The sequence below is a fragment of the Euprymna scolopes genome, unplaced genomic scaffold (genome assembly GCF_053919585.1).
Source record: "Euprymna scolopes isolate OS-2025 unplaced genomic scaffold, ASM5391958v1 sca765, whole genome shotgun sequence".
NCBI classification, from domain to species: Eukaryota; Metazoa; Mollusca; class Cephalopoda; order Sepiida; family Sepiolidae; genus Euprymna; species Euprymna scolopes.
This window is the reverse complement of record NW_027633841.1, coordinates 4,132-29,146: the sequence shown is the minus strand read 5'-3', so window position 1 is coordinate 29,146 and position 25,015 is coordinate 4,132. Positions and strand designations below refer to the sequence as shown.

The 25,015-nt window shown below is 35.1% G+C and overlaps 14 protein-coding genes and 1 pseudogene across 14 annotated transcripts; 5 read left to right on the top strand and 10 right to left on the bottom strand.

The window, feature by feature from the left end:
• Window positions 1-24: 24 nt before the first annotated feature.
• LOC145276233 (beta sliding clamp-like) lies at window positions 25-846 on the bottom strand (the record flags this gene model as incomplete). Its single annotated transcript, XM_080127688.1, has 1 exon — window positions 25-846. A coding segment is annotated over exon 1 (822 nt), but the record flags the coding sequence as incomplete, so codon positions are not given.
• A 162-nt stretch (window positions 847-1,008) lies between these two features.
• On the bottom strand, window positions 1,009-1,764 carry LOC145276232 (chromosomal replication initiator protein DnaA-like). The gene has a single exon (XM_080127687.1). The coding sequence runs from the start codon at window positions 1,762-1,764 to the stop codon at window positions 1,009-1,011; it is 756 nt and encodes a 251-aa protein (XP_079983813.1).
• A 23-nt stretch (window positions 1,765-1,787) lies between these two features.
• Window positions 1,788-2,444, bottom strand: LOC145276230 (chromosomal replication initiator protein DnaA-like). Its single transcript, XM_080127686.1, has one exon. It carries the CDS (start codon window positions 2,442-2,444, stop codon window positions 1,788-1,790), a length of 657 nt encoding a protein of 218 aa, XP_079983812.1.
• A 458-nt stretch (window positions 2,445-2,902) lies between these two features.
• Window positions 2,903-5,122, bottom strand: LOC145276229 (bifunctional uridylyltransferase/uridylyl-removing enzyme-like). Its single transcript, XM_080127685.1, has one exon. It carries the CDS (start codon window positions 5,120-5,122, stop codon window positions 2,903-2,905), a length of 2,220 nt encoding a protein of 739 aa, XP_079983811.1.
• Window positions 5,123-5,560: 438 nt separating this feature from the next.
• Window positions 5,561-6,160, bottom strand: LOC145276228 (methionine aminopeptidase-like). The gene has a single exon (XM_080127684.1). It carries the CDS (start codon window positions 6,158-6,160, stop codon window positions 5,561-5,563), a length of 600 nt encoding a protein of 199 aa, XP_079983810.1.
• Window positions 6,161-6,922: 762 nt separating this feature from the next.
• On the bottom strand, window positions 6,923-9,694 carry LOC145276227 (protein translocase subunit SecA-like). Its single transcript, XM_080127683.1, has one exon. The coding sequence runs from the start codon at window positions 9,692-9,694 to the stop codon at window positions 6,923-6,925; it is 2,772 nt and encodes a 923-aa protein (XP_079983809.1).
• An 18-nt stretch (window positions 9,695-9,712) lies between these two features.
• On the bottom strand, window positions 9,713-11,134 carry LOC145276226 (glutamate synthase [NADPH] small chain-like). Its single transcript, XM_080127682.1, has one exon. The coding sequence runs from the start codon at window positions 11,132-11,134 to the stop codon at window positions 9,713-9,715; it is 1,422 nt and encodes a 473-aa protein (XP_079983808.1).
• A 204-nt stretch (window positions 11,135-11,338) lies between these two features.
• Window positions 11,339-11,809, top strand: LOC145276225 (ion-translocating oxidoreductase complex subunit B-like). Its single transcript, XM_080127681.1, has one exon. It carries the CDS (start codon window positions 11,339-11,341, stop codon window positions 11,807-11,809), a length of 471 nt encoding a protein of 156 aa, XP_079983807.1.
• Window positions 11,810-11,814: 5 nt separating this feature from the next.
• On the top strand, window positions 11,815-13,404 carry LOC145276224 (ion-translocating oxidoreductase complex subunit C-like). The gene has a single exon (XM_080127680.1). It carries the CDS (start codon window positions 11,815-11,817, stop codon window positions 13,402-13,404), a length of 1,590 nt encoding a protein of 529 aa, XP_079983806.1.
• Window positions 13,405-14,421: 1,017 nt separating this feature from the next.
• Window positions 14,422-15,000, top strand: LOC145276222 (ion-translocating oxidoreductase complex subunit G-like). Its single transcript, XM_080127679.1, has one exon. The coding sequence runs from the start codon at window positions 14,422-14,424 to the stop codon at window positions 14,998-15,000; it is 579 nt and encodes a 192-aa protein (XP_079983805.1).
• A 1,273-nt stretch (window positions 15,001-16,273) lies between these two features.
• LOC145276221 (UDP-glucose 4-epimerase pseudogene) lies at window positions 16,274-17,299 on the bottom strand (annotated as a pseudogene).
• A 674-nt stretch (window positions 17,300-17,973) lies between these two features.
• Window positions 17,974-19,611, top strand: LOC145276220 (pyridine nucleotide-disulfide oxidoreductase domain-containing protein 2-like). Its single transcript, XM_080127678.1, has one exon. The coding sequence runs from the start codon at window positions 17,974-17,976 to the stop codon at window positions 19,609-19,611; it is 1,638 nt and encodes a 545-aa protein (XP_079983804.1).
• A 160-nt stretch (window positions 19,612-19,771) lies between these two features.
• Window positions 19,772-21,118, bottom strand: LOC145276219 (hypotaurine/taurine--pyruvate aminotransferase-like). The gene has a single exon (XM_080127677.1). It carries the CDS (start codon window positions 21,116-21,118, stop codon window positions 19,772-19,774), a length of 1,347 nt encoding a protein of 448 aa, XP_079983803.1.
• A 1,400-nt stretch (window positions 21,119-22,518) lies between these two features.
• On the bottom strand, window positions 22,519-23,781 carry LOC145276218 (coenzyme A biosynthesis bifunctional protein CoaBC-like). The gene has a single exon (XM_080127676.1). The coding sequence runs from the start codon at window positions 23,779-23,781 to the stop codon at window positions 22,519-22,521; it is 1,263 nt and encodes a 420-aa protein (XP_079983802.1).
• Window positions 23,782-24,275: 494 nt separating this feature from the next.
• LOC145276217 (ribosomal silencing factor RsfS-like) lies at window positions 24,276-24,650 on the top strand. The gene has a single exon (XM_080127675.1). It carries the CDS (start codon window positions 24,276-24,278, stop codon window positions 24,648-24,650), a length of 375 nt encoding a protein of 124 aa, XP_079983801.1.
• Window positions 24,651-25,015: the final 365 nt, after the last annotated feature.

The following is a 25,015-nucleotide window of genomic DNA, read 5'->3' as shown; positions in this document are numbered from 1 at the left end:
AGCATCTAAAACCATTTCACTCACCTCACCTTCAAAATTGCTTGATGATACTTTCATGCTTTCTTTATTCATACTTAACTCCACCGTACGAGGTGGAGATTTTTGAATAATTACCGCATTAGAAATTGCTTTGCTCAATGAATTTTTATTAATACTTAATGTAATTGAATTATCATTTGGGATGACACCACGATATGACAAATACTCTCCCTCAATAAGATTGCTTGTGAAACTAATATTATTTTTCTCTAGCTTGAATGAAACATGACTATCTCCTTGAAATGACAAAGAAAGTTGCTCATTGCTATCAGTGAGCAAACGTTGCATTTCCTGTAAAGATTTCTTAGGTAAAATTGCTTGTTTAAAGTTACCTTGTATTGCTTGTTCACTTACAGTTTCCGCAATTGCCATGCGATGACCATTAGTAGAAACCATCCGAATAGTGTTTTCTTCTACTTCTAAAAGTGTGCCACATAAAATTTCTCTGTGATTATTTTCAGCGGCAGCGTACATGGATGCCTTTATCATATCCAACCACACATTCTGAGGAAGTGAGATTGTGCTAGCAGCTTCTTCTGACTCTTGAATTTCAGGAAAATCAACCGCTCTCTGGGTTAATAAAGAAAAATTTCCTCTTTTAAAAGCGATCGTCAATTTGTTATCATTTAAATCAAAAATAATCTCCTTATCTTCTGCAACACGGCAACTATCTAAGAGTTTTTGTGCGGAAACAGTCGTCACAATCCCTTCTTCAAGGTCTTGATCCGATGCAAGAGGGATGGTTGCCTTTATCTGCAACTTGGTATCCGTTGTTACCATAGAAATAGTATTGCCATAAATTGACATCTTAACGTTAGAAGTTATTGGCATAATGGCACTTTTTTCAGTAATAGTAACCAAATCTTGCAAGACTTCTACTATCACATCTCTTTCAACAACCCATTTCATAACATCTTTTATCTATAAATTAGTTAATAATTACTTTCTATTACTTCCAAAAGTCTAAATTCAGTTACTATTTAACAAACGATTGGTTAACCCATCAATAAGTTGTCTAACCGTGGAATCTTTACTCATTTCTTCCTTAACCTTTCTTACAGCATGAATGACACTCGAATGATCCCTTGAAAAATATTGACCAATTTGCTCTAAACTATAATTTGTATTTTCTCGCATTAAAAACATTGATACATGACGGGCAAAAACAATCGGTCGACGCCTAGCTTTCGAAGTCAAATCTCTACTTGACAAGCCATAGTATTCACTCACGACCTTACTCACCTGCTCTGGTGTTACCATCACATTCATGCTTCGTAAAGTTGGTGCTAAAATACCATCTATATCATTTAAGGTGATTTCTCTATGACTAAAGCTAAAATCCATATTCGCCTTAAGCGTTTTAATAATCCCATACAATTCACGAATGCTAACCTTGACTTTAGTAGCAATAAGATAAATCAAATCTTGAGAAATCTTTAAATTAAGTTTATTAGCCATGGAGAGCAAAACATTTACTCTAAGTTCAAAATCAGGTAAGGAAATGGATGCAGATAAACCAGAAGCCAAGCGTGATCGGATACGATGAGGTAAATCAATTTCAGTAGGCAATCGATCACTCGTAAGAATGATTTGACGATTTTCTTCAATAAAATAATTCATTAACTGAAAAAATTCTTCCATACTAGAATTTTTTGCAACAAAGAACTCCACATCATCAATCAATAACATGTCGTATTGACGGTAAAAAGCTTTAAATTCTTCCATCTTCTTATTTCTGATGGCATGAACTAAGCGATTGACAAAACCTCTGCTTGTTGATAAAAAGCCTTAGCATGATTGTCTTGACTATTTACTGCATTTTTGATAGCATGAAGAAGATGAGTTTTGCCGTTTCCTGAATGCCCATATATGAAAAAAGGATTATAAAGCAAACTTTCTTGCTCATCATCGATGTTATGGCATAAACTTTTAGCAACTTGTAAAGCTATTTGATTACTCTTACCTTCATGAAAATTATCAAATGTATACTCATCAAACTGTCTCTTTCTAGGTAATTTCTTTTCAGGCTTTAGACGTTCAGCTACTTTTTGCGTAATTTTATCTGCTGAAATCGCATGTCGAGATTGTCCAATTCTGACTTCTGATTGATTATTTTCTAAAGAATCAGGGAAAGATTTTTTTTCGATATTTAAAGACTGGTATTCACGACTTTCACGGCTGATAAGTTGCGGAACAGTAAAACCTTGCTCTTCACAAATATTCTCTATCTTTTGCCAAATCGATTTTGTATTTAACAGATTAATAAAATAGCCACTTGGTGCAACAATATAAGCATCGTTCTCAGCAAGACAAAATGAAAGCAAACTCACCCATCTATCATGATCATTAGAAGAAATTCTCTCTTCTAATAATTCCACACATTTTTGCCAAGAAGCACTATCCATATTAACCTTTTACTTTATACCGACAAACTATTTTTTCTATGTCTATTTATTTGTGATTTTAACAATGTTGGACACAACAATCGAGCCATGTAAAAACTCGCATAATGACACAACAATATCATTGAAAATTCACCATAAGTTATTGATAAAAAAGACTTATTAACAACAAAAAAGTGAGAAAAAATCCGACTGTATTGAAGACAGCCAAACAAAAGTATTAAAAAATAACCTTAATAAAATTCTAAACTTTAGCAACTTTTAATTGCAAGTAAAAATGAAAAAAAAAACAATAAAAATTTTTACTTTTAACAAGCACAGTTAAGGTTCAATCAATAACTTATTTAGTTTCCTAATAACTTATTAAAAATATTATTAAGTACCTATTTTTCTTTATAAATATTACAGATAACTCTGCAAAAAATAACTTAAAAAAAATCTCTCTATATATAACTTCAACTTTACGATAAAACTCGTGTGATTTTTTTTCTAATTTTCTCCATTAATGATGGACTAAGTTCTTGTTGATGACTATCTAACAGATAGAACTTATCTTCTACCTTACCACCAAAAGTGGTTACGTAAGCACCTGCCACTAACACTTTAAAATCTCCTAATATTTCTCCAATTAAGGCTAATATACCTGGGCGATCTCTCGTGATTAAGTTTAAAGCAGTTTGATGGCTGTATTTTTCCTCTTCAAAATAAACCTGAGTTTCTATTAAAAGAGTCTTTACTCTTCTATCTTGTAATCGCCTTTTTGATTTTTTTGCAATTCTCGTAACATGCTTATTTTCTGCTAAATCAGCTAATTCATGCTTAAGTATGGCTATTAACTGCTCATCCGTCTCTTGATAGGCAGTAGCGTTAAATTTCTCAATAATAAACGCATACAAAACATATAATTCAGCATCTCTTCTTACTTGAGCACGAATGATAGAATAATTGTGATGATCTAAACAAGCAGTAATACGAGCAAATTGATATTGACCCCTATGTGACCATATCAACAATTCTGTCGCCTGAAAAGTTGCGTTATAGTTCATTCCAATGGCTAAATGAGGATCATCACTTCTTAATACTAAAGTTGCCTGTTTGAGCATATCATCAATACTTTGCTCAATAAAATACTGATGATTCCAATGATTAAAAAATTGCTTCACCTTTTTTACAGGAAAACCTTCTTTTCTTAATGCTTGCATAACCATTTTTTTGATTTCACCAACCTGCTGAGGAGTATCTTCAAAATCTTTATCCATTGCTCGCTTAAGCAATTGCCATAATTGACCAATAAGAGTGTATTTATAATCATTAAGCAAGTTAGGTCCTGTTGCTAAAATATCGGCTATGGTCAATAAATAAAGATAATCTAAATCAGATTTATGTTTGGGTTGGTTTTTTTTCAAAAAAATACTCAGCACATTTGGATCATATATATTCATTTTTTGTGCTGTCACAGAAAGTTCTAAATGACAAGCAACTAACCAACTCACTAATTGGCTATCTTCCTCACTGAAGTAATGATCTCTACAAAAGCTTAAGGCAATTCTAGCTCCTGAATGTTGATGCTCTTCTTTTCCTCCTTTTCCAATATCATGAAATAATCCTGCAAGAATCAGTAATTCAGGCTTAGGTAGTGTTTGCGTAATCTTATACTCTCTTTTAAATTTTCCTTCTTCATTAAGATAAAAAAAACGTAATAGATTGCGTACAACAATTAGCGTATGAGCATCAACCGTATAAATATGAAACAAATCAAACTGCATGAGTCCTTCTACATGCGAGAAATACTGAATATAGGCACGTAAAATCCCATGTTCGTGCATGTTAGTTAATGTTTCGTATACGCCATCTCTTCGTTTGATTATCTCTAAAAAAAGTGATTTATGGCGAATATCTTTCCAATAATCTTTATCAATAAGCGAAGCATCTTCAATTATTTTTCTACTGGTCTCTGCACCCAATCCTGTTATATCTTCCCGAGATTGAATAAGAAGAAAGACTTCAAGCAAGGCAAAGGGATAATGTTTAAAAACATAGGGATTACGCATTTCTATCACGCCCCTATTAATCTGAAAACGCTTATTAACAATTTCTCTATCATCAGGAAAACTATTGCTAGATTCCTCCATTTCTTGCAATAAAAGAAAACAGGTTCGACGAATGATAATGAGTTGCTTATAATACTTCTGCATACACAATTCAACAGCATGCTTATTTGGTGATTTTTTATAACCAAACTTCTGAGCAATACGAATCTGTAAATCAAAAAGCAATCGATTTTCATCTCTTTGAGTCAGCATATGTAAGGCAAATCGAAAACGCCATAAATGATACATCGCTTTCATAAAACAATCGTATTCTTTCTGAGTGAGATAACCTTTTTCAACAAACTGTTCAAATTGAGTAATACCTAAGATTGCTCTAGCAATCCACATGACTGTATGAATGTCTCTAAGGTTTGAAGGACTTTCTTTTAAATTAGGCTCTAATAAATAACTTGTGTCATTATATTTGTGATGCCTAGCTATCATTTCTTGTTTTTTCTTCTCAACAAAGCTAATGCATGTTGACATTTCACTATTAACAATGTCTGTAAATGATTGGTATATCTCCCAATTTCCAGAAATAAATCTTGATTCTATCATACTGGTCATGATTGTAATATCTTCTTTCATCATCTCTTTACAATGACCAACTTTGCATACATTAGATTTAAGGTTTAACCCACTATCCCATAGAATATGCATAATTTTTTTGATTTCAGAGGCATCTGTCTCTGTTGTATCTGATAAAAGAATTAATACATCAATATCCGAATGAGGAAATAATTCTCCTCGCCCATAACCACCTACAGCCACAATAGTTGCTTGAGTATTTACAGAATATTTTTGCCATAACAATGCGATAGCTTGATCGATAAAATTCGCTCGTTGATAAATTAACTCAGCTATTGAATAGGTAAGACAGTTACTAAAAAATTCTTTTTTTTGTTGTAGAGAAAAAGAATCCAGAGCTTGTTTAAGAATTTTTGCTGGAGCAAGTCGACTAGATTTCCATTTTTTTTCGACTTTTGTAATAAGTTCTTTAGTTTGAGAATTAATCAATGTACTTTATGATTATGTAAGAATTTCTACACCACTATTGATCACAGCAATAGTGTGTTCCCATTGGGCTGACAATCTTCTATCCTTGGTAACAACCGTCCAATTATCCGAAAGAAGTTTTACCTTTTCTGAACCTAAATTAATCATAGGTTCTATTGTAAAAGTCATACCTTCCTCGAGACGAACACCCGTCCCTTTCTTGCCATAATGTAATACCTGAGGGTTTTCGTGAAATGATTGACCAATTCCATGACCACAATAATCTCGCACAACAGAATAGCCATTTTTTTCTGCATGATGTTGAATCACTGTCCCAATATCACCAAGATACCCTCCGGGTTTAACTGATTCAATTGCATAATGAAGGCAATCATAGGTTGTTTGTACAAGTCGTTTACTATGCTGAGATATTTTACCAACAAAATACATACGACTGCTATCACCAAACCAACCATCTTTAATAACCGTCACATCAATATTAAGAATATCTCCATCTTTGAGACGTTTATTGTTTGGAATACCATGACACACAACATGGTTAACTGAAGTACAAATAGAGGCAGGAAAGCCATGATAACCTAATGTTGCAGAAGATACATCAAAGTCATTCATCATCTGCACAGCATAATCATCGATTTGTTGAGTCGTTACGCCAACATCAACAATCTCACCCAGTTTATCTAAAATATTTCTAGTAACTAACCCAGCTTCTTTAATTTTTTGGATTTGTTGTGCAGATTTAAGGATAATAGACACTTAAAAAACTAATCTATACTATCTGTTCGCCACGTTGGACTCAAACCAATTTGAGATTTTTCCTGAACACTCATTCTCTGCAATTCAATAATCTCCATATTATTTACTCTACCAGCAGCAATAGTGGTATAGGAATCACTTAGTATATCAATCATTTGAGGGAAAGATCTTTCGCTATAACCTAAAGATACAGCCGTTTCAATATCTACCTGTATCTGTAAACCATCTTTTTCATGAAAAGATTTGAAAATTTGAGCATCAGGTTTTTGATGATTTACCGTAAGAAAGCTCTGAATTTCTCTTCCTCTGGAAAGAATAACTACTTTATAAGAACGATTGTAATCATAAATAGCCTCCAATTGCTCAATTAAGTACGGAAGATTATTTTCATAATAATCAGGGTCTGAGCTTTGTATATCAAAAATAAATCCATCAACTTGTGGATCACGATTAAGCGCTTCTTCTATCTTAGGGTGCAATTCAGCCTGCACGCCCCCCACATAAAATAAAGCAACAAATAAAACAATCAAATATCTTCTAAAAGAATTAAAAACCAAGCATTTCATTATTAACTCCTTTTCATCTTAAATAAATAATATATCTTATAACAAAAATATCCTACTTCTTACCACAACACTGCTTATACTTCTTCCCTGAACCACAATGACAAGGATCATTTCGCCCAATCTTAGGATTTTGACGCATATAAGGTTGATTTTTTTCACCTTGTTGGGATACTTCACCATTATAAACAGATGAAGAAGCCATCTTATGATAGTCATCTTGTTCATTATAAGCATGTTGCCGATGTCCATCATGCTGATAGTTTAATCTCTCATCCGCTGGTGCCTGATGCACAGGTGCCTCATAATCTTCAGCTATTTTAACCTGAGAAAGTAGTTTAATTACATCCCTACGCAAATTAAATAAAAAACCTTGAAACATTTCAAATGCTTCCCTTTTGTATTCCTGAACAGGATTCTTTTGTGCATAACCACGTAAATGAATTCCTTGTCTAAGATAATCTAAAGCTGCAAGATGTTCCTTCCAAAGGTTATCTAATAATTGTAAAAGCAAAGCCTTTTCAAATTCTCTTATTTGTTCTTTTCCCGCTAAATTTTCTTTTTCACTATATTGCTGAACAGAAGCCTCTATTATTTTTTCCTTTAGGCTCGTTTCATTAAGCATCTTATCCTCATCTAACCATTGCTGTAAAGGTAATGACAAGGCATACTCATTGCTTAAAACATTTTCCAAACCAGAAATATCCCATTGTTCCTCAATTGAAGAAGGCGGTATATATTCATTAATAACATTCTCAAAGACTGACTCCCTCATTTGCATAATTGTATCGGAAAGATCCTCACCTGCAATTAATTCATTACGTTGTTGGTAAACCAGTTTACGTTGCTCATTGATCACATCATCGTACTCTAATAATTGCTTACGCACCTCATAGTTTCTACCCTCTACCTTTGACTGAGCATTCTCAATCGCCTTAGAAACCATGCCATGTTCAATGGATTCACCATGTTTGAGCCCTAGTTTTTGCATCATTGCACGCATTCTATCTGAGGCAAAAATACGCATCAAGTCGTCTTCTAATGACAGATAAAAACGACTCATTCCCGGATCACCTTGACGCCCCGAACGTCCTCTTAACTGATTATCAACACGTCTGGACTCATTACGTTCAGTACCAATCACATATAAACCACCCAATTCAAGAACTTTTTCATGCTCTACTTCCCATTCCTTTTTTAATTGCTCATATCTCTCGGGCGAAGGATTTTCTTCTTGCTGATAAACATAATCAATATTCCCACCTAAAACAATATCTGTACCACGACCAGCCATATTGGTTGCTATCGTTACAGCATGCAATTTTCCTGCTTGTGCAATAATAAAGGCTTCCCTTAGATGCTGCTTAGCATTAAGCAATTCGTGCTTAACCCCTCCTTTATTGAGCAAGGCAGAGATCTTTTCAGAAGATTCTATTGAAGCAGTGCCGACTAAAATTGGTCTCCCACCATGAGTCTGCACAGTTTTAATTTCCTCAGCAATAGCCTGATATTTTTCTTCAACAGTCAAATAGACAACATCAGGAGAATCTCGACGAATAATAGGCAAATTCGTTGGAATAGTAATAACTTCTAACTTATAAATTTGTTGTAACTCAACAGCCTCTGTATTTGCTGTTCCCGTCATACCAGATAATTTATCATAAAGACGGAAGTAATTTTGAAAGGTGATTGAAGCAAGTGTTTGATTTTCACTTTGAATAGCGACACGCTCTTTTGCTTCAATTGCCTGATGAAGACCATCTGACCAACGCCTACCAGACATTTTACGACCCGTAAACTCATCGATAATCACAATTTCATTGTCCTCAACGATGTAATCAACATTTCTCTCATACAAAACATGTGCACGAATAGCTGCATTAACATACTGATTAAGGGAAATAAACTTCGCATCATATAAACTTGCATCATTAGGAAGCAAGCCCTTTTGATTTAATATTTTTTCAATTTTTTCATGTCCCGTATCAGTTAGATATATTTGCTTGGATTTTTCATCAACACTATAATCACCAGCTTTATAATCATCAGAAGGAACACCTTCTTTACTAATTTCTCCAATTTGACGAGTTAGTTTAGCTGGGATTTGATTGATAATTGGATAAACACCAATATTATCATCAGTTGCTCCAGAGATAATTAGCGGTGTTCTGGCTTCATCAATGAGTATTGAATCTACCTCATCAACAATGGCAAAACTATGATTTTGCTGTCGTTGATCTTTACGGCTAAATGCCATATTATCACGCAAATAGTCAAAGCCAAATTCATTATTTGTACCGTAAATAATATCAGACTGATAGGCTACAGTCTTTTCATGATAGTCTTGATCACTATAAACCACACCAACTGTTAAGCCTAAAAACTTATATAAACGCCCCATCCATTCTGCATCACGACGAGCTAAGTAATCATTCACCGTCACAACATGAACACCTTCACCCAACAAAGCATTAAGATAAACAGGCAAAGTCGCAACCAATGTCTTTCCCTCACCCGTGCTCATCTCGGCAACTTTTCCATGATGCAGCACTAAACCACCTATTAATTGCACATCATAATGTCTCATTCCTAACACACGAGAGGCCGCCTCTCTACATATAGCAAAGGCTTCAGGAAGCAAAGTATCAAGTCCAGCTTTTCCCTCTTTTGCTAAATGATTCTTAAAATTTTCCGTACGCTGTTGAAGCTCCTCATCAGATAATTCTTGCATAGAAGCCTCTAAAGCATTGATTTTCTCAACTACTTTACCATACTTCTTAACTAATCTAGAGTTTCGACTACCAAAAACTCGAGTTAACAAACTCATAATCCTATAAAAAACTAATTAAACTTGTAAATAATCAATAATACCCTCTGCCGCCTTTCTTCCTTCATAGACTGCTTGCACAACCAAACTTGAACCCAGCACCATATCACCGCCTGCAAAAATCTTAGGATGACTCGTTTGAAAAGCAAACTCTTGCTGTTCACAGCAAGCAATCGTTTTATCTTCCTTTAGATTAACATTTAGCCATTGTGGAGGATCCGGTCTAAAGCCAAAGGCAACTAATACCACATCACATTCTATTATTCGCTCACTACCATCAATATTTTCAGGAATTCTTCTGCCATTTTCATCAGGCTCTGCAAGACGAGTTGATACCACTTTTATGCCGCATACCCTATCATTATCATCACCTACAATACTAATCGGTGCCGTATTAAACTCAAAATCAACCCCCTCCTCCACAGCATGCATCACCTCTTTTGGAGAACCCGGCATATTCTCCTTATCACGACGATACACACATGTTACCTTAGTTGCTCCCTGACGAATGGAAGTGCGATTGCAATCCATGGCTGTATCACCACCGCCCAAAACAACAATTTTTTTTCCTGCAACACCTAAGTCTGGAGCATCTTTATTACTTTTTTCATACAGACCAAAATTATGCCGATAATTGACATTATCAATCAAAAAAGGTAAAGCATTTTCTACACCTTGCAAACATTCGCCTTCTAAGTTTGCCCTCATAGAGCTATAAGTTCCCATGCCTAGAAAAACAGCGTCATTATCTGATAACAAAGAATCAATATCAATATCTTCACCCACATTCACATTGAAATTAAACTCACAACCCATTTCTTCCAAAAGTTTCCGCCGACGAATGACAACTTGTTTCTCTAATTTAAATTCTGGGATACCAAAAGTCAACAAACCACCTGCTTCAGGATGCTTATCATATAAAATTGGCTTAACTCCATTTCTAACTAATACATCTGCACATGCTAACCCAGCAGGTCCTGCACCAACAATTGCCACTTTTTTACCTGTAGATTGAACATGCGTTAAATCTGGTTTCCATCCCATATTAATCGCTTCTTCCAAAATAAAACGTTCAATTGCTCCAATTGTTACTGCTTCAAATCCTGTATCTTCTAATGTACATGCACCCTCACACAGACGATCTTGTGGACATATACGCCCACACATTTCTGGCAAAGAATTTTTTCGATGTAATATTTCAACCGCACCAAGAATATTTTCCTCAGCAACAAGTTTTAACCAATTTGGAATGTAATTGTATACAGGACATGCCCATTGACAATATGGAGAAGCACAATGCAAGCACCTATCTGCTTGCTGTTTTGCCACATCTAAATCAAATTTATGATAAATCTCATCAAAGCCTTGAGTACGCTCAGTTGAGTCTATTTTTTTCGGCTCTTGACGAATTAAATCAAGAAACTGTTCATTATTAAGCATGAATATTTTGTGTAAGGTTATCCCAAAAAAAGGAAAATTCGTGATAAATAAAAGTAATACCAAACTACTTAATTATCGCATAAAATTACTATAGATAGTACTCGAAAACCCTATATTTCCACTTATTACTTTTCACTCTGATAACCACTATTGAACTTACTTGCTATCCTCATTATCATTGGCTTAATTGCCTTATTGGGCATCATGATTGCATGGGTAAGTAAGCATTATAAGGTTAAAGAGAATCCTTTAATAGCAGAAATTGAACAACATCTACCACAAACTCAATGTGCTCAATGCGGTTATCCGGGTTGTCGCCCTTATGCAGAAGCAATAGCTAAAGGTGAAGCAGAAATCAATCTCTGTCCCCCAGGAGGAGATGAAACCATTAAAAATCTAGCTGAATTATTGCATCTTGAAATTAAACCTTTAGAAAAAGAGGCAACAGAAAAGCGAGTAGCTTGGATTGATGAGAGCAAATGCATAGGTTGCGTACTATGCATCAAAGCCTGTCCTGTTGATGCCATTATTGGTGCAACCAAACAAACTCATACGGTTATCAATAGCGAATGTACTGGCTGTGATCTATGTGTCCCGGCTTGCCCAGTTGATTGCATTGAAATGCTTAATAAAGATGAGCTACAAGAAAAAATTAAGCAACTACACCAAGGCTAGAACCCATGCTAGATGCAATAAAATCCTTTCTCTCTCCATTGAGACAACCGAATGATAAAAAAAAATCAACATTAGCCCCTATTTTACCAGCAATCACTCCTCCAACACTACACTTCCCTCTACACACGGAACGCCAACAACCTCTTTATCCTACCGTCAAACCCAAACAACAGGTATCACAAGGAGAGATTATTGCTAACACACTTAAAAATGATGCCCCTCTACATGCACCCATAAACGGCACTATCCTTGACATTGCTTTCAAATTTGACAATCAAACAAAAAATATACTCCTCAAAACAGATACGCAAACTCAAAATACCCATACCTTACCCATAATAAGCACTTCCCAAGCAATAAAAAATATACAAAAAGAAAACATTGAGAGCATACATGCTCAACTTGAGCAAAGTGGGGTTGTGGGCATGGGTGGTGCAGCATTTTCCACCATAGAAAAAATTAAAATAAGTTATAAAAAAAATGTCCATACTGTTGTCATTAACCTATGTGAATGCGAACCAATTATCATCTGTGATCAGGCACTTACCGAATATCATACAAAGGACATTATAGTGGGGATTTTACTACTCATCCAATGCGTTCAAGCAAAAAAAGCTATCATTGTTATTGAAAATAATAAACCGCTTGCTATACAAAAATTACAAGAAAGCATAACCGATGCATATCCAATTACTTTATTTATTGTCAAAAGCATCTATCCAAGTGGACATGAAAAACAATTAGTGGAATACCTCTCTGGAGAAAAACTCAGAGAAAAAACATTACCTTATGATTATGGCTATGCTGTCTTTAATGTTTCTACCTGCTATGCTCTTCAACGAGCCTATTATTTTAATGAACCACTAACTAAACGTATACTAACCATCAGTGATGGCAATACTCATATTAATCAATGGGCATTAATTGGCACACCTATCAAAACACTCCTACACAAACACGCCATTGACTATAATCCAAACATACATCACTTAATTATGGGTGGTCCAATGAACGGGCAGATTTTAACAACACTGCATCATTGTGTGAGCAAAAACATGAATTGTCTCTTAGTTCTACCTAAAGCAAAGCATACACTAAAACAAAATAGCACAACACACCTTCCTTGTATACGATGTGGCGAATGTGTGGATGCTTGTCCCGTGGATTTACTTCCTCAACAACTATACTGGTTTGCCAAAGCCCAACAACATGAAAAATTACAAAATTATCGACTATTTGATTGTATTGAATGCGGAAACTGTGCTTTTGTGTGCCCAAGTAAAATTCCTCTTGTTCAATACTATCGCATACAAAAAAAACAAATTAGCGAAAAAGCACTTGAAAACTATCAAATCCAACAAGCAAAAGAACGCTTTGAAAAACGCAACATACGCTTAGAAAAAGAAAAAGAAAAACACAAAAAAATGCTACAAGAGAAACGCATACAAGCACAACAAAAGCTTGCTGAAAAACAAAATCTACTTAAAGAAAAAGAAGGTCAAGCAAATCTCCAAAAATCCCCCTCCCAAGCAGTGGCCATAGCACGAGCTAAAGCACGAGCTAGAAAACAAAAAAATCAATCACAATTATCTTAAATCACAGCTAATGATAACACCTCCATTTATCACTAATACCAATCAAATTAATCATGTGATGGGTAAAGTAATTATTGCACTACTTCCAGCAATATTCATGTGGTTTTACCTTTATGGAGCAGGAAGCATTATTCAATTTCTGCTATGTATCATGGTGTGTTATAGCACAGAGGCTATCATTCTATTTCTACGAAAAAAACCATTACAACCATATTTAACAGATGGCAGTGCCATGGTTAGTGCACTACTACTAGCATTTTGCTTACCTCCATTATCACCATGGTGGTTAGCCTGTAGCACTTCTTTATTTGCTATGATTCTAGGTAAACATATTTATGGCGGATTAGGGCAAAACATCTTTAATCCGGCGATGCTTGGCTATGCGATATCCCTAATCTCATTTCCTGCAGAGTTTTCTATCTGGCAAGACTCCTCATTATCGACACAAACACTCAATTTCTCACAAGCTTATCATACCATTTTCAACTCGCTAGATATACCATCTTCATCTGCCACATTACTTGCTGAATATAGAAATCAAACCCTACCCACGGATATTAATTGGCTACAACAACCTTACTTTTATCTGAATTTAAGCTTTTTGATTGGAGGAATAATTATGTTGCTTTTACGCACAATTACTTGGCATATTCCAGTTGGGGTATTAGTGGGAAGCTCTTTAATCATACTGATTACATCTTTTGATAATCAACCAATGAATCATCTTATCTTTCATTTATTCAATGGTGCCATGATGATTGGAGCATTCTTTATTGCAACCGATCCAACTTCTTCCCCATCTTCATATCAAGGCAAATTTTACTATGCCCTATTAATTGGTATACTCACCATAATCATTCGTCTATGGGGCAACTTTCCTGATGGCATAATTTTTGCGGTATTACTTGCTAATCTATGCACTCCTTTACTTGATTATTATGTAAAAAAATGAGCTAAATTATGAAAAGCACAAGCAAATTAGCATTTAGTATTATTCCATTTATCCTATTTTGCCTAATGGCAGTTGAATTAGTCTATCAATATTCAAAAGAGACCATTATTGAACAACAAAAAATCGCATTAACTCAACAACTAACAAAAGTTTTTCCCCTTAGCATAGAACAAGAACTCAAAGCAAGTACGCTTAATAAAAATGCCTATCCAAATCTCCCTCTATTACCTAAAAAAGAGAACATCAACCAATCTCAAGCTTGGTTTGTATGCAAAAAAAATCAACAAAATGGATTTATTTTAAGCATCCGAAGCAAAGAAGGTTACTCTGGAACAATTGACTTACTTGTTGGCATAAGCAATGCTAATAAGATTACCGGAATCGGTGTATTAAATCATCAAGAGACGCCCGGTCTTGGTGATAAAATTGAACGTTATAAAAGTGATTGGATTAGGCAATTTACTGGACACTCTATTCTATCTTCATCATGGAATATAAAATCACAACAAAACACAAATAGAACCCACGCCTTTGATGCAATTACCGCCGCAACAATCACCTCAAGAGCAGTGATAAAAATCATAAAAAAAACCTTACAACAATCCTCAAGTTTAATAGATAAAAATCATTGCTCAACACTATAAAAAAAATTGTTACATCAATTTATTCAGGCACCATAGCTCTCACAATTGAATGAACCCTTATTAATTTCCAGTGCCATCTTGCCGATAATAAATATAGCGGTAATCTTGCTGATCAAATTTTGCAAGAAACTCAAGCAATGAGTTGATAAATAATAACCGTTGCTGACGTGCCAAAGTTTCTAAATCATTCTCTGAATAAACAAATTCATTTTCATACCGCTGTTGGTATAACTCTGTTGAGGGTTTAATTGATGGCTTAAAATTCTTTTTCTCAGAAGCATTTTCTCCAAAGCGAAAAGAAACAATCACTTTACGCTTCACATAATTATTTTCTAACTTCTCATTATGATAACTAAAGCGACTTTCTATCACAAAATTAGCATTTTGATTGACTGTCCATCCATAAGATTCCAATATAGAACGCTTATAACGAGATAATTCATTAGATAATTGGTTCTTTAGGGCAACACTTATAGCCGCTTCGGGTCTTTTAATAAGTACTAGAGGAATTTTCTTAATATCCCCTTTTTTTAATTGAAAATACCCTGAAACAGGGAAATAACCCTCTACATTAAATATAAAACCATGTGTTCCCTGAGGAAGAAATACCTCATTGGAATTGGCGATCTCACCATCTATTTTTAATCCATTTTTAGTAAAGTATTCTGGTGGAAAAACTGCCAATCCTGTACTATCTCTTTGCAAATAATAATCCGCTCGAGAAAGAATTTTCTCTAATTTTTTTAGATCTTCCTTACTCTTACTATTTTGATTTACCTCATACAATATCATTGCCAGTTGAACACTTTCTAAAGCAGCAATTTCTCGATCTTCCTCACTTAAATCAACTATATCTATAGAAATTCTAGGAAGTATAAAATTATAAATCTGATTAAGACCATATCTATTAAGTTTTGCCTCTCCTTTATAAAGATCCGAACTCTGAAAATCTACTTTTGTATAATCAATATTCTCTAACACAATTTGACGCATGGCATCAGTTAAAAATACAGCTTCATCAGCCAGCACTGTATCACTAAAATTCAATGTATTCAAAGTATCTTTGTGAAAAATTTTATTGATAAAATTCTCATAAGCATTTAGTTTTGCTTGTCTTTCTGATAATCCTAGACCGGGAGTTTTGATAAGAATATATTCTTTTTCGGGAAAATTGGCATGCACCTGTTGAGGTAATATACCCAATACCATTAAAGCCATGCAAAAAAACACAAAGCGACTATACACTACACTCACTTTTCCACACATATATTACTTACTCTGTATAACCATTTGGATTGGCTTGTTGCCATCGAAAACTATCTTTACACATTTGACAGACATCTCGAGAACTTCTCCATCCCAATACTTCATAGGCTTTTTTGGTATCTGCATAACAACACGCTATATCTCCCAATCTTCTCTCAACAATTTCATAAGGAATAGACACGTGATTCACTTGAGCAAAAGTGTTGACTAACTCTAGCACAGAATATCCTTTTCCAGTACCTAAATTCACCACAATATTTTTATCTCTTGGATTGCTCAATAAATAGTTTAATGCAACAACATGTCCATCCACTAAATCCATGACATGAACATAATCTCGAACTCCAGTACCATCTGGTGTATCATAATCACCACCATAAATACTTAATTTATCTAACTTCTGCACAGCTACCTGAGTAATATAAGGCATTAAATTATTGGGTATCCCTCTAGGATTTTCACCTATTCCTCCACTTTCATGAGCACCTACAGGGTTAAAATATCGTAACACAGCACTGCTCCATTGTATATCACTACTCACCATATCTTCAATTATTCGCTCAATAAAAAGCTTCGTTGCACCGTAGGGATTCACTGCTGACAATGTCATATCTTCTGTAATTGGCACCCGATTGGGACTACCATAAACCGTAGCAGATGAGCTAAATACCAAACATTTAACCCCACAATTTTTCATGGCACGAAAAAGATGCAGAGAACCATTAACGTTATTATCGTAGTACTCAAGAGGTTTTTTTACTGATTCGCCCACAGCCTTAAGACCTGCAAAATGCATCACTGCCTCAATTTTATAAGAACTCAAAATAGTTTCTAAACGCTCTATATTTCTGATATCCTCTTGAAAAAAAACAATTTTCTTTTGTGATATTTTCTCAATTCTCCTAATTACTTCAAGGGAACTATTCACCAAACTATCAACAACCACTACTTCATAATTATTTCTTAATAATTCTACACATGCGTGAGAACCAATGTATCCTGCCCCTCCTGTCACTAAAACTCGTCGTTTCATTGTTCCTATAATTGATTTTTTTAACTCTTATTACTCATAGTCCTCAACACAACATCTCATTGTCATATAAAAAACAAAGATACTATTGATTATAGGCTACTGTTAATCTTATAATCTATACTAGCTCTGCGGTGTGCGTGTTAGGAGATACATTCCCTGCTACCTTAACTATATATGATTGGTGTTGAGATAAGCACGGTGAGAGCAACTTGAAAGTGATTTTAAGATATCCCTAAAGTGTTTTATGATTCACCTACCTGTAACATACTCGGTTCAGGTTAAACCTCTCTGAGCGACACCGCGGACTACTCGTATACAAAACCTATCATGAAAACTTTACCAAAAAAAAAATCCACATTGACAAAAAATATTTATATTCACATATTTCAATGATTTAAATACTTTCTATAAAAGTTATTAACATGGTTATTAACAATTTATATAACTCCTTTTATTATTTTTCAATCACGACACTATGAATTTTTATCAAGTAATCAAAGGCGTCTTAGCCGCAATGATTGGAGTACAAAGCAGTAAAAATCTTCACAAAGATTTTACCCAACAAAGTGCTATACCTTATATACTTGTGGGAATTATTTTTACAATTTTATTCATCTTAACCATCATATCAATTATTAAATTCATTTTACATACTTAGAATATAGGAAAATACAATGAAGAAATATGATTATTTAATTATTGGTGCAGGACACAATGCCTTAATTTGTGCCAATTACCTTGCCAAGAAAAACAAAAAAGTACTCATATTAGAACAACGCTCTAACCTTGGAGGAGCAGCTGCCACTGAAGAAATTTTTCCTGGCTATAAATTTTCTCGATTTTCATACGTATTAAGTATATTTAGACAAAAAATAATTGATGAAATCTTTCCAAAAAATTGGCACGAAGAATTAATTCTCTACCCCACAGAACCTTCTCTATTTATCCCAACAAAAAAGAAAAATCATTACCTTCTAATTAGTAATGATATAAATAAAACCATTGAAAATATCACACAATTTGATAACAATCAAGAAGCAGATAACTACAAAAAATTCTACCAACTACTAGAAGATACAGCCAAGGTCATTGAGCCACTTATAGATCAAGCACCCATAGGCTCTATCCTTCAAGCTCTTAAAACTGCACCCAAGCTTCGCTTGCCCAAACAATACAGCATTGCTGAGATTAGCCAACTTGTTACTTCATCATCGGCTACTCTACTGGATCAATGGTTAGATAATGATATACTCAAAGCAGCACTGTCTTATGCAGGGACAGTAGGGCAATTACAATCTCCCTATTCAGCAGGCAGTGCATTTTTACAACTCTATCACGTATCCAACACGTTAATACCACCTAATGATCCAAATAGTGGCATAAAATACCGCTACTATCCACGTGGCGGAATGGGAGCAATTAGCAACTATCTTGGAAAATTAGCGATTAAACGAGGAACTGAGATTAAAACCAATACTCCCGTACATAAAATTCTTACCAACAATAACCAAATAATAGGTGTTCAAAGTAATGAAGAGATTTTCTATGCTAACCATGTGATCTCAAATATCACTTATGAAACAACATTTAATCATCTCCTTGATATCCCTAGCCAACAACTCCCTGAAGATTTCCAAAGAGGTCTAAAATCCATTAACTATACGACTAATTGTAGCAAAATCAACCTTGTCCTCAAAGGTATTCCTGATTTTAGCTGTCTCAGTGATCGTATTGATCCAACACTAAACCCAGCAGAAAAGAAAAGAAAAGCATGTGAAATTATGCATAATACCTTAATTGTTGGGGAACACATGAAACAACTTCATCAAAACTATCTCTTGGCTGAACAAGGGAAACTATCGGACAAACCCACTATTCAAATGTTAATGCCATCACTACTCGATGATAGCCTCACTCCACCTGATAGCAATGATATTGTGGCACTACTATTTGTAGAATACACTCCTTATGAGATTGAAGGCGGATGGACTCAAGAAAATCGTGATGCCTTTGTACAAACCGTACTCAATCGCATGAATGAATATGCACCAAATTTTTCACAACTTGTTAAACACATTGATGCTGTGTTCCCTCCTGATATAGAAAAATTAATTGGACTCACTGGAGGAAATATCTTTCAAGGTAGCATGAGTTTGGATAATATAAGTAGCCACCGTCCCATGCCCGGATATAACCAATATAAAACACCCATAAAAGGACTCTATAGTTGCTCATCTGCTAACCACCCAGGTGGTGGAGTGTGTGGCGGAGCAGGTAGAAATGCTGCACAAGCGATTCTAAAGGATTCTTGAAGTTCTTATTTTTACTCTAAAAGCAATACCTATTCTTGCACATTGGATTGACTAATATCTTTGTATAAAAAAGGACTTAGAAGCCTAACACTCCTAAGCCCATCAAAGCTAAAAAAATTATGCGTCTCTATCATGCTCTCTAAAGAGCATACAAAGAGAACTAGATTTGAGATAATGACTGATCCACAGCAGCAACGATTGTATCCACATCTTCTCTCGTACAGGTGAGAGCAGGACTAAATGTAAGTGTATTATTAAATCCTTCAAGACTTCTATTTGTTGAACCAATAATTACTTTCTGCTCCATACAATGCTTAATAGCCTGCTGAACTTTACTTTCATGCAACGGCTCTTTAGTTTTTCTATCACTAACCAATTCTAAACCTGCAAAAAGCCCTTTTCCTCTGACATCACCAATCACTTCGTGGCGATCGTAGAGTTCATTGAGTTTAGTAAGCAAATAATCCCCAACTATCTGAGCATTTTCCAAAAGATTCTCCTCTTTAATGATACGAAGATTTTCAAGTGCAGCGGCTGGTCCTGCCGTACATCCACCAAAAGTACTAATGTCCCTAAAGAAGCCAACTGTATCAGTTTCTTCTGTTTTAAAGGTATCAAAAACCTCTTCAGTGGTGATCGTTACTGAGATGGCTGCATAGCCACTTGCCACGCCTTTTGCCATGGTAATAATATCTGGCTTAATACCATCGTAATGCTGATGTCCAAACCATGCACCCGTACGTCCCATACCACAAACCACTTCATCAATATGCAACAATACATCATATTTTTTGCATATCTCTGAAATCACTTTAAAATAACCCTTAGGTGGGGTAATCACGCCTCCACCAGCGGTGATTGGTTCAAGCACCACCGCACCCACGGTATCAGGACCTTCACGCAATATAATATCTTCCAAAATTGTTGCACAACGCAAATCAGGCTCATTTTCCCCAAAAGCAGAACGATAACTACTACAATGTGGCATTTCTATAAAACCGGGAGTAAAAGGTCCATAACCTTCTCGACGTTGATTATGCCCACTAGAACTCAAGGCAGTGATGGTTGTGCCATGATAATCTCGATCACGAAAAATAATTTTATGCTTTTTGCCACCGTTATAAGCTTGTGCACGTTGCCTAACCATTTTATAGGCTTTTTCATTCGCCTCTGAACCCGAGCTTGAATAATATACACGATTCATATGAGGAAGTAACTTAATCACCTCTTCTGCATAATGTGCAGCAGGAACTGTACCAATTGTTCCTGCAAAAAAAGGAACTTTGGTCACGGCATCAGAAATCGCCTTACCCATACTTTTTCTACCATAGCCAACATTAACTGTCCATACTCCACCAGAGACAGCATCAAGATATTCATTACCCCTAGAATCTGTTATTCGTAATCCCTCACCTTCAACCATCACTAACGGTTCTGCATTATCAAATTTAGCATGCTGGGTGATATGATGCCAAACGTGCTTTTTATCTAAACTACTTATTGACATATCTTGCGTATTTTTCATAATAAACTCCATATATTAAAGGGCTAAAATAAAAAAAACGCCATAACATCTAGTGTTAAATGGCGATTAATCTAATTTGCTTTTCTTACTACTCAGCTAACAAAAAAGCACCAGTAATTATAGCACAATAATCTATGTTCTCCTAGCCACTTATCTCACATCTACAGTACAATTAATCTATTATCTTAGTAACGTTGTAACGTTTATATTGACATGTCACAAGAAAAATTTTGTTTCATACAAAAAATACTACTCTATCGCTGGAAAAAAGATTTTACATTTGAATACTTTAGAGACAAATTATTACGCAAGCCAGCTTCTTTGCTACACTCCCTAAATATTTCCCCTAATGCTTTATCAATAATGGGAGTGGCGTTCGTTATTATTGCTGTTTTATCCCTAAAACTCCCCTTTGTCGCAGCCACATTAATGATTATTAATTTAGTTGCAGACGGCTTAGACGGTGTTGTCGCAAGACTGTACCACCTTGATAGTTATATAGGCTCTATAGTTGATACAATTTGTGATACCTTAGGTAGTGTGATTATCGTACTTGGACTCTCACTATTTTATAAACTTGACTTACTGCAAATTTTTCTATGGGTCTTATCCATCATTTTTTACTCAATTATTACAGCACTATATAGTATTAAAGTTGAAAAACGCTCAAAGGTAATTGGATTTAGAAATGTTATCAATATCGGTGCAATTATCCTTCTGACATGTCTTGGTTTTCAAGTTATTGAGGTCACAGAAGTCTCAACAATTATGACCTCCTATATGCATAGCATTAGTGTTATTTTGGCTATTCTATCTTTGTATACATTATTAAGAATGATTGTACATAAACAATAAATTCACAGAGTTTTTTAGCACAATATAAAACAATAATAACACAATTAACTAAATTCCTGTGTGTCCAAACCCTCCACTACTGCGTTCACTTTGCTCAGCATATTCTTCAACAATCTTAAATTCTGCTTGTAACACCGGAACAATAATCATCTGAGCAATACGCATACCTGGCTCCACCACAAAATCCTCTGCACTTCGATTCCATAATGGAACAAACAAAGGTCCTTGATAATCTGCATCAATTACCCCAGTAAGATTACCTAAAACAATTCCTTTTTTCGCTCCCAAACCAGATCGTGGCATAATTAATGCCGTTACATTAGGATTTTGTAAATAAATAGAAATCCCTGTGGAAATGAGTTCACATTCTCCTGGCTTAAGGGTTAGATTTTTTTCGTTACATGCACATAAGTCTAAGCCACAAGACTTTTCTGTTGCATACGTGGGCATAGGAAATTCCTTACCAATACGAGCATCAAGTATTTTTAACTGAACGGGTAAGGGAGAGGATAATTGACTAATTCTCTTCATATCGTTTTCTGTTCTCTTAAATTTTTGACATAATTTTGGCAAAGTAGTTGCAACACATACTTCGCATTCTCAGATTTTTCATCATATGAAAAATCCTTACTAACCATATTCTCCCCTACTTGCCAAAGTGCCGTAATACTTGATAGTTGTGCGTTGATGCTGTTTACTGGATTGGCAAAAATAATATCCATTTTTTTTTCTTTAAGTTTCTTCTCAGCGTTTTGCAATAAATTCTCACTCTCTAATGCAAATCCCGCACAATAAGGCAAACCCTCTTTCTTGTCTAAAGCTACCTGCCTGATGATATCTGGGTTTTTCATCAACTCTAAAGTAAAAGAGTTTTCATTGGTTTTTTTTATTTTTTGCTCACTATATTGTGCTGGGCGATAATCCGATACGGCAGCACAGGCAATAAACATCTCATAAGGTTTATTTTCTACTCTGCCTTGGTGTATTTGATTTTCCACAGCAACAAGCATCTGCTGGGCTGTCTGCACGCAAACTCTCTTAATATTTGATGCTAATCCATCAAGTAATTTAGGATTAATATCAGCATACACCAAAGTCACATCAATACCACATTGATAAGCATAGTTGGCAATTTCAATTCCCATCCTACCCGAGCTAGAGTTACTGATATAACGCACTGGATCAATAGGCTCTTGTGTTGAACCTGCCGTAATCAGTAAATGAGAGAAAGTGGGAGTCATTGGACGAACCCATCGATCAATTTCTGCCATCATTTCCTCAGGTTCAAGCAACCTTCCCTCTCCTACATCACCACATGCTTGAGAACCACGTGCCGGACCAAAAATTTCAACATTTCTTTCTTTTAATATGGAAATATTTTTCTGTACAGCTGGATTTTCCCACATCTGCCTGTTCATAGCTGGAGCAATAGCTAATGGCACTTTTGATGCCATGATGACATTACCCAATAAATCCTGACAATTTCCCTGTGCCAGCAAACTAATGCGATTAGCCGTAGCTGGAGCTATCACAATAAAATCAGCCCATTTTGCCAAAGAGATATGATGCATATTATGCTCATTCTCATGAGAAGAAGTTTCAGAAGTTGACCATAAATCAACACAAACAGGATTTTCTGAAAGAGTTTCTACAGAAGTAACGGTAACAAAATGCATAGCATTTTGCGTCAAAATCACCTTAACTTGATGATTTTCCTTTTTCAGCAAACGTATTAACCAAAGTGTTTTGTATGCGGCAATGCCTCCTCCAATTGCAACAATAATATTCATCAGATTTTTACTGCATTAAAACATTAGATTTAAAGGTAATCAAAAAAGTACCTGACATAATAAGGAAAATACCTACCACTGCATACAAATCAAAACTTTGTTGCCAAATCAATACAGAAGCAATACACACTAATCCAACACCTACTCCAGACCAAATTGTATAGGCAACACCCACATTCATAGATTTAAGCACGATGGCAAAAATTACTCCTGCCACAGCATAAAAAAATATTGAACCCACACCAAACCACCATTTCTCCCATCCCTGAGAAAATTTAAGCAAAAGCGTTGCAACCACCTCAGTAACAATTGCCAAAATAAGTAAGAAATACGTCATAATACACTAATTTTACTGTACTCTACCTATTCAAAAATATATTGCTATGTCTAATATTATGAAAGCATAAACATAGCAACTCATACGATAACCCAGCTATCAAGGTAAAATATACCTGTAAACATATTACTCATATAAGCATAAAGACTCATAAATCATGTCCATTTCTTCAGCCTCAACAAGCACAGCAAATACACATAAAAAAAATCCCACAACCCCCTCTCTTTTACAAGAAATCATTTCTTGCTTAGAAGAACATAAAGCTCAAGAGATTCATCATATAAATGTTCAAGAAACTTGCCAATTCACTGATTGGATGATATTTTGCACAGGCTCATCAAAACGCCATACTAAATCGCTTAGTGATTATTTGTGTGAAGAGCATAAAAAAAGAGGAAACACTTTTCTTTCAAGTGAAGGAACAGAAGTTGGCGAATGGATTATTGTTGACTTTGTAGATATTGTTGTACATATCATGCAACCACAAATACGAGAGTTTTATGCTCTGGAAAAATTATGGTTTCATGAGTAAAAATAAAACTATTCACACAACATTCTATAACCGAATTCCTTTATATAGATAACCATATGCGTCATATACGCTCGCAATCTATACACATTGCAATTAAAATTTCTTCCCTTCTCTGCATAGTTATTCTCTTCACTCTATCCCTGCTCATCAGTGTTATCCGCTTCTATGATGCAGATATAAGAAAATTCACTCAAAACCAATCCTTAGTTACCTATGTACGGGAACATTTTAATATTGATTTACAAATGCGTTCGCATTCATATACACGAAAACTAGACCACTTACAAGCCCACGTATCTGATCTTTCACTAAAAACCTCCTATTTTGATTTATCCATCAAAGATGCCAATCTTTCCCTTTTCTTA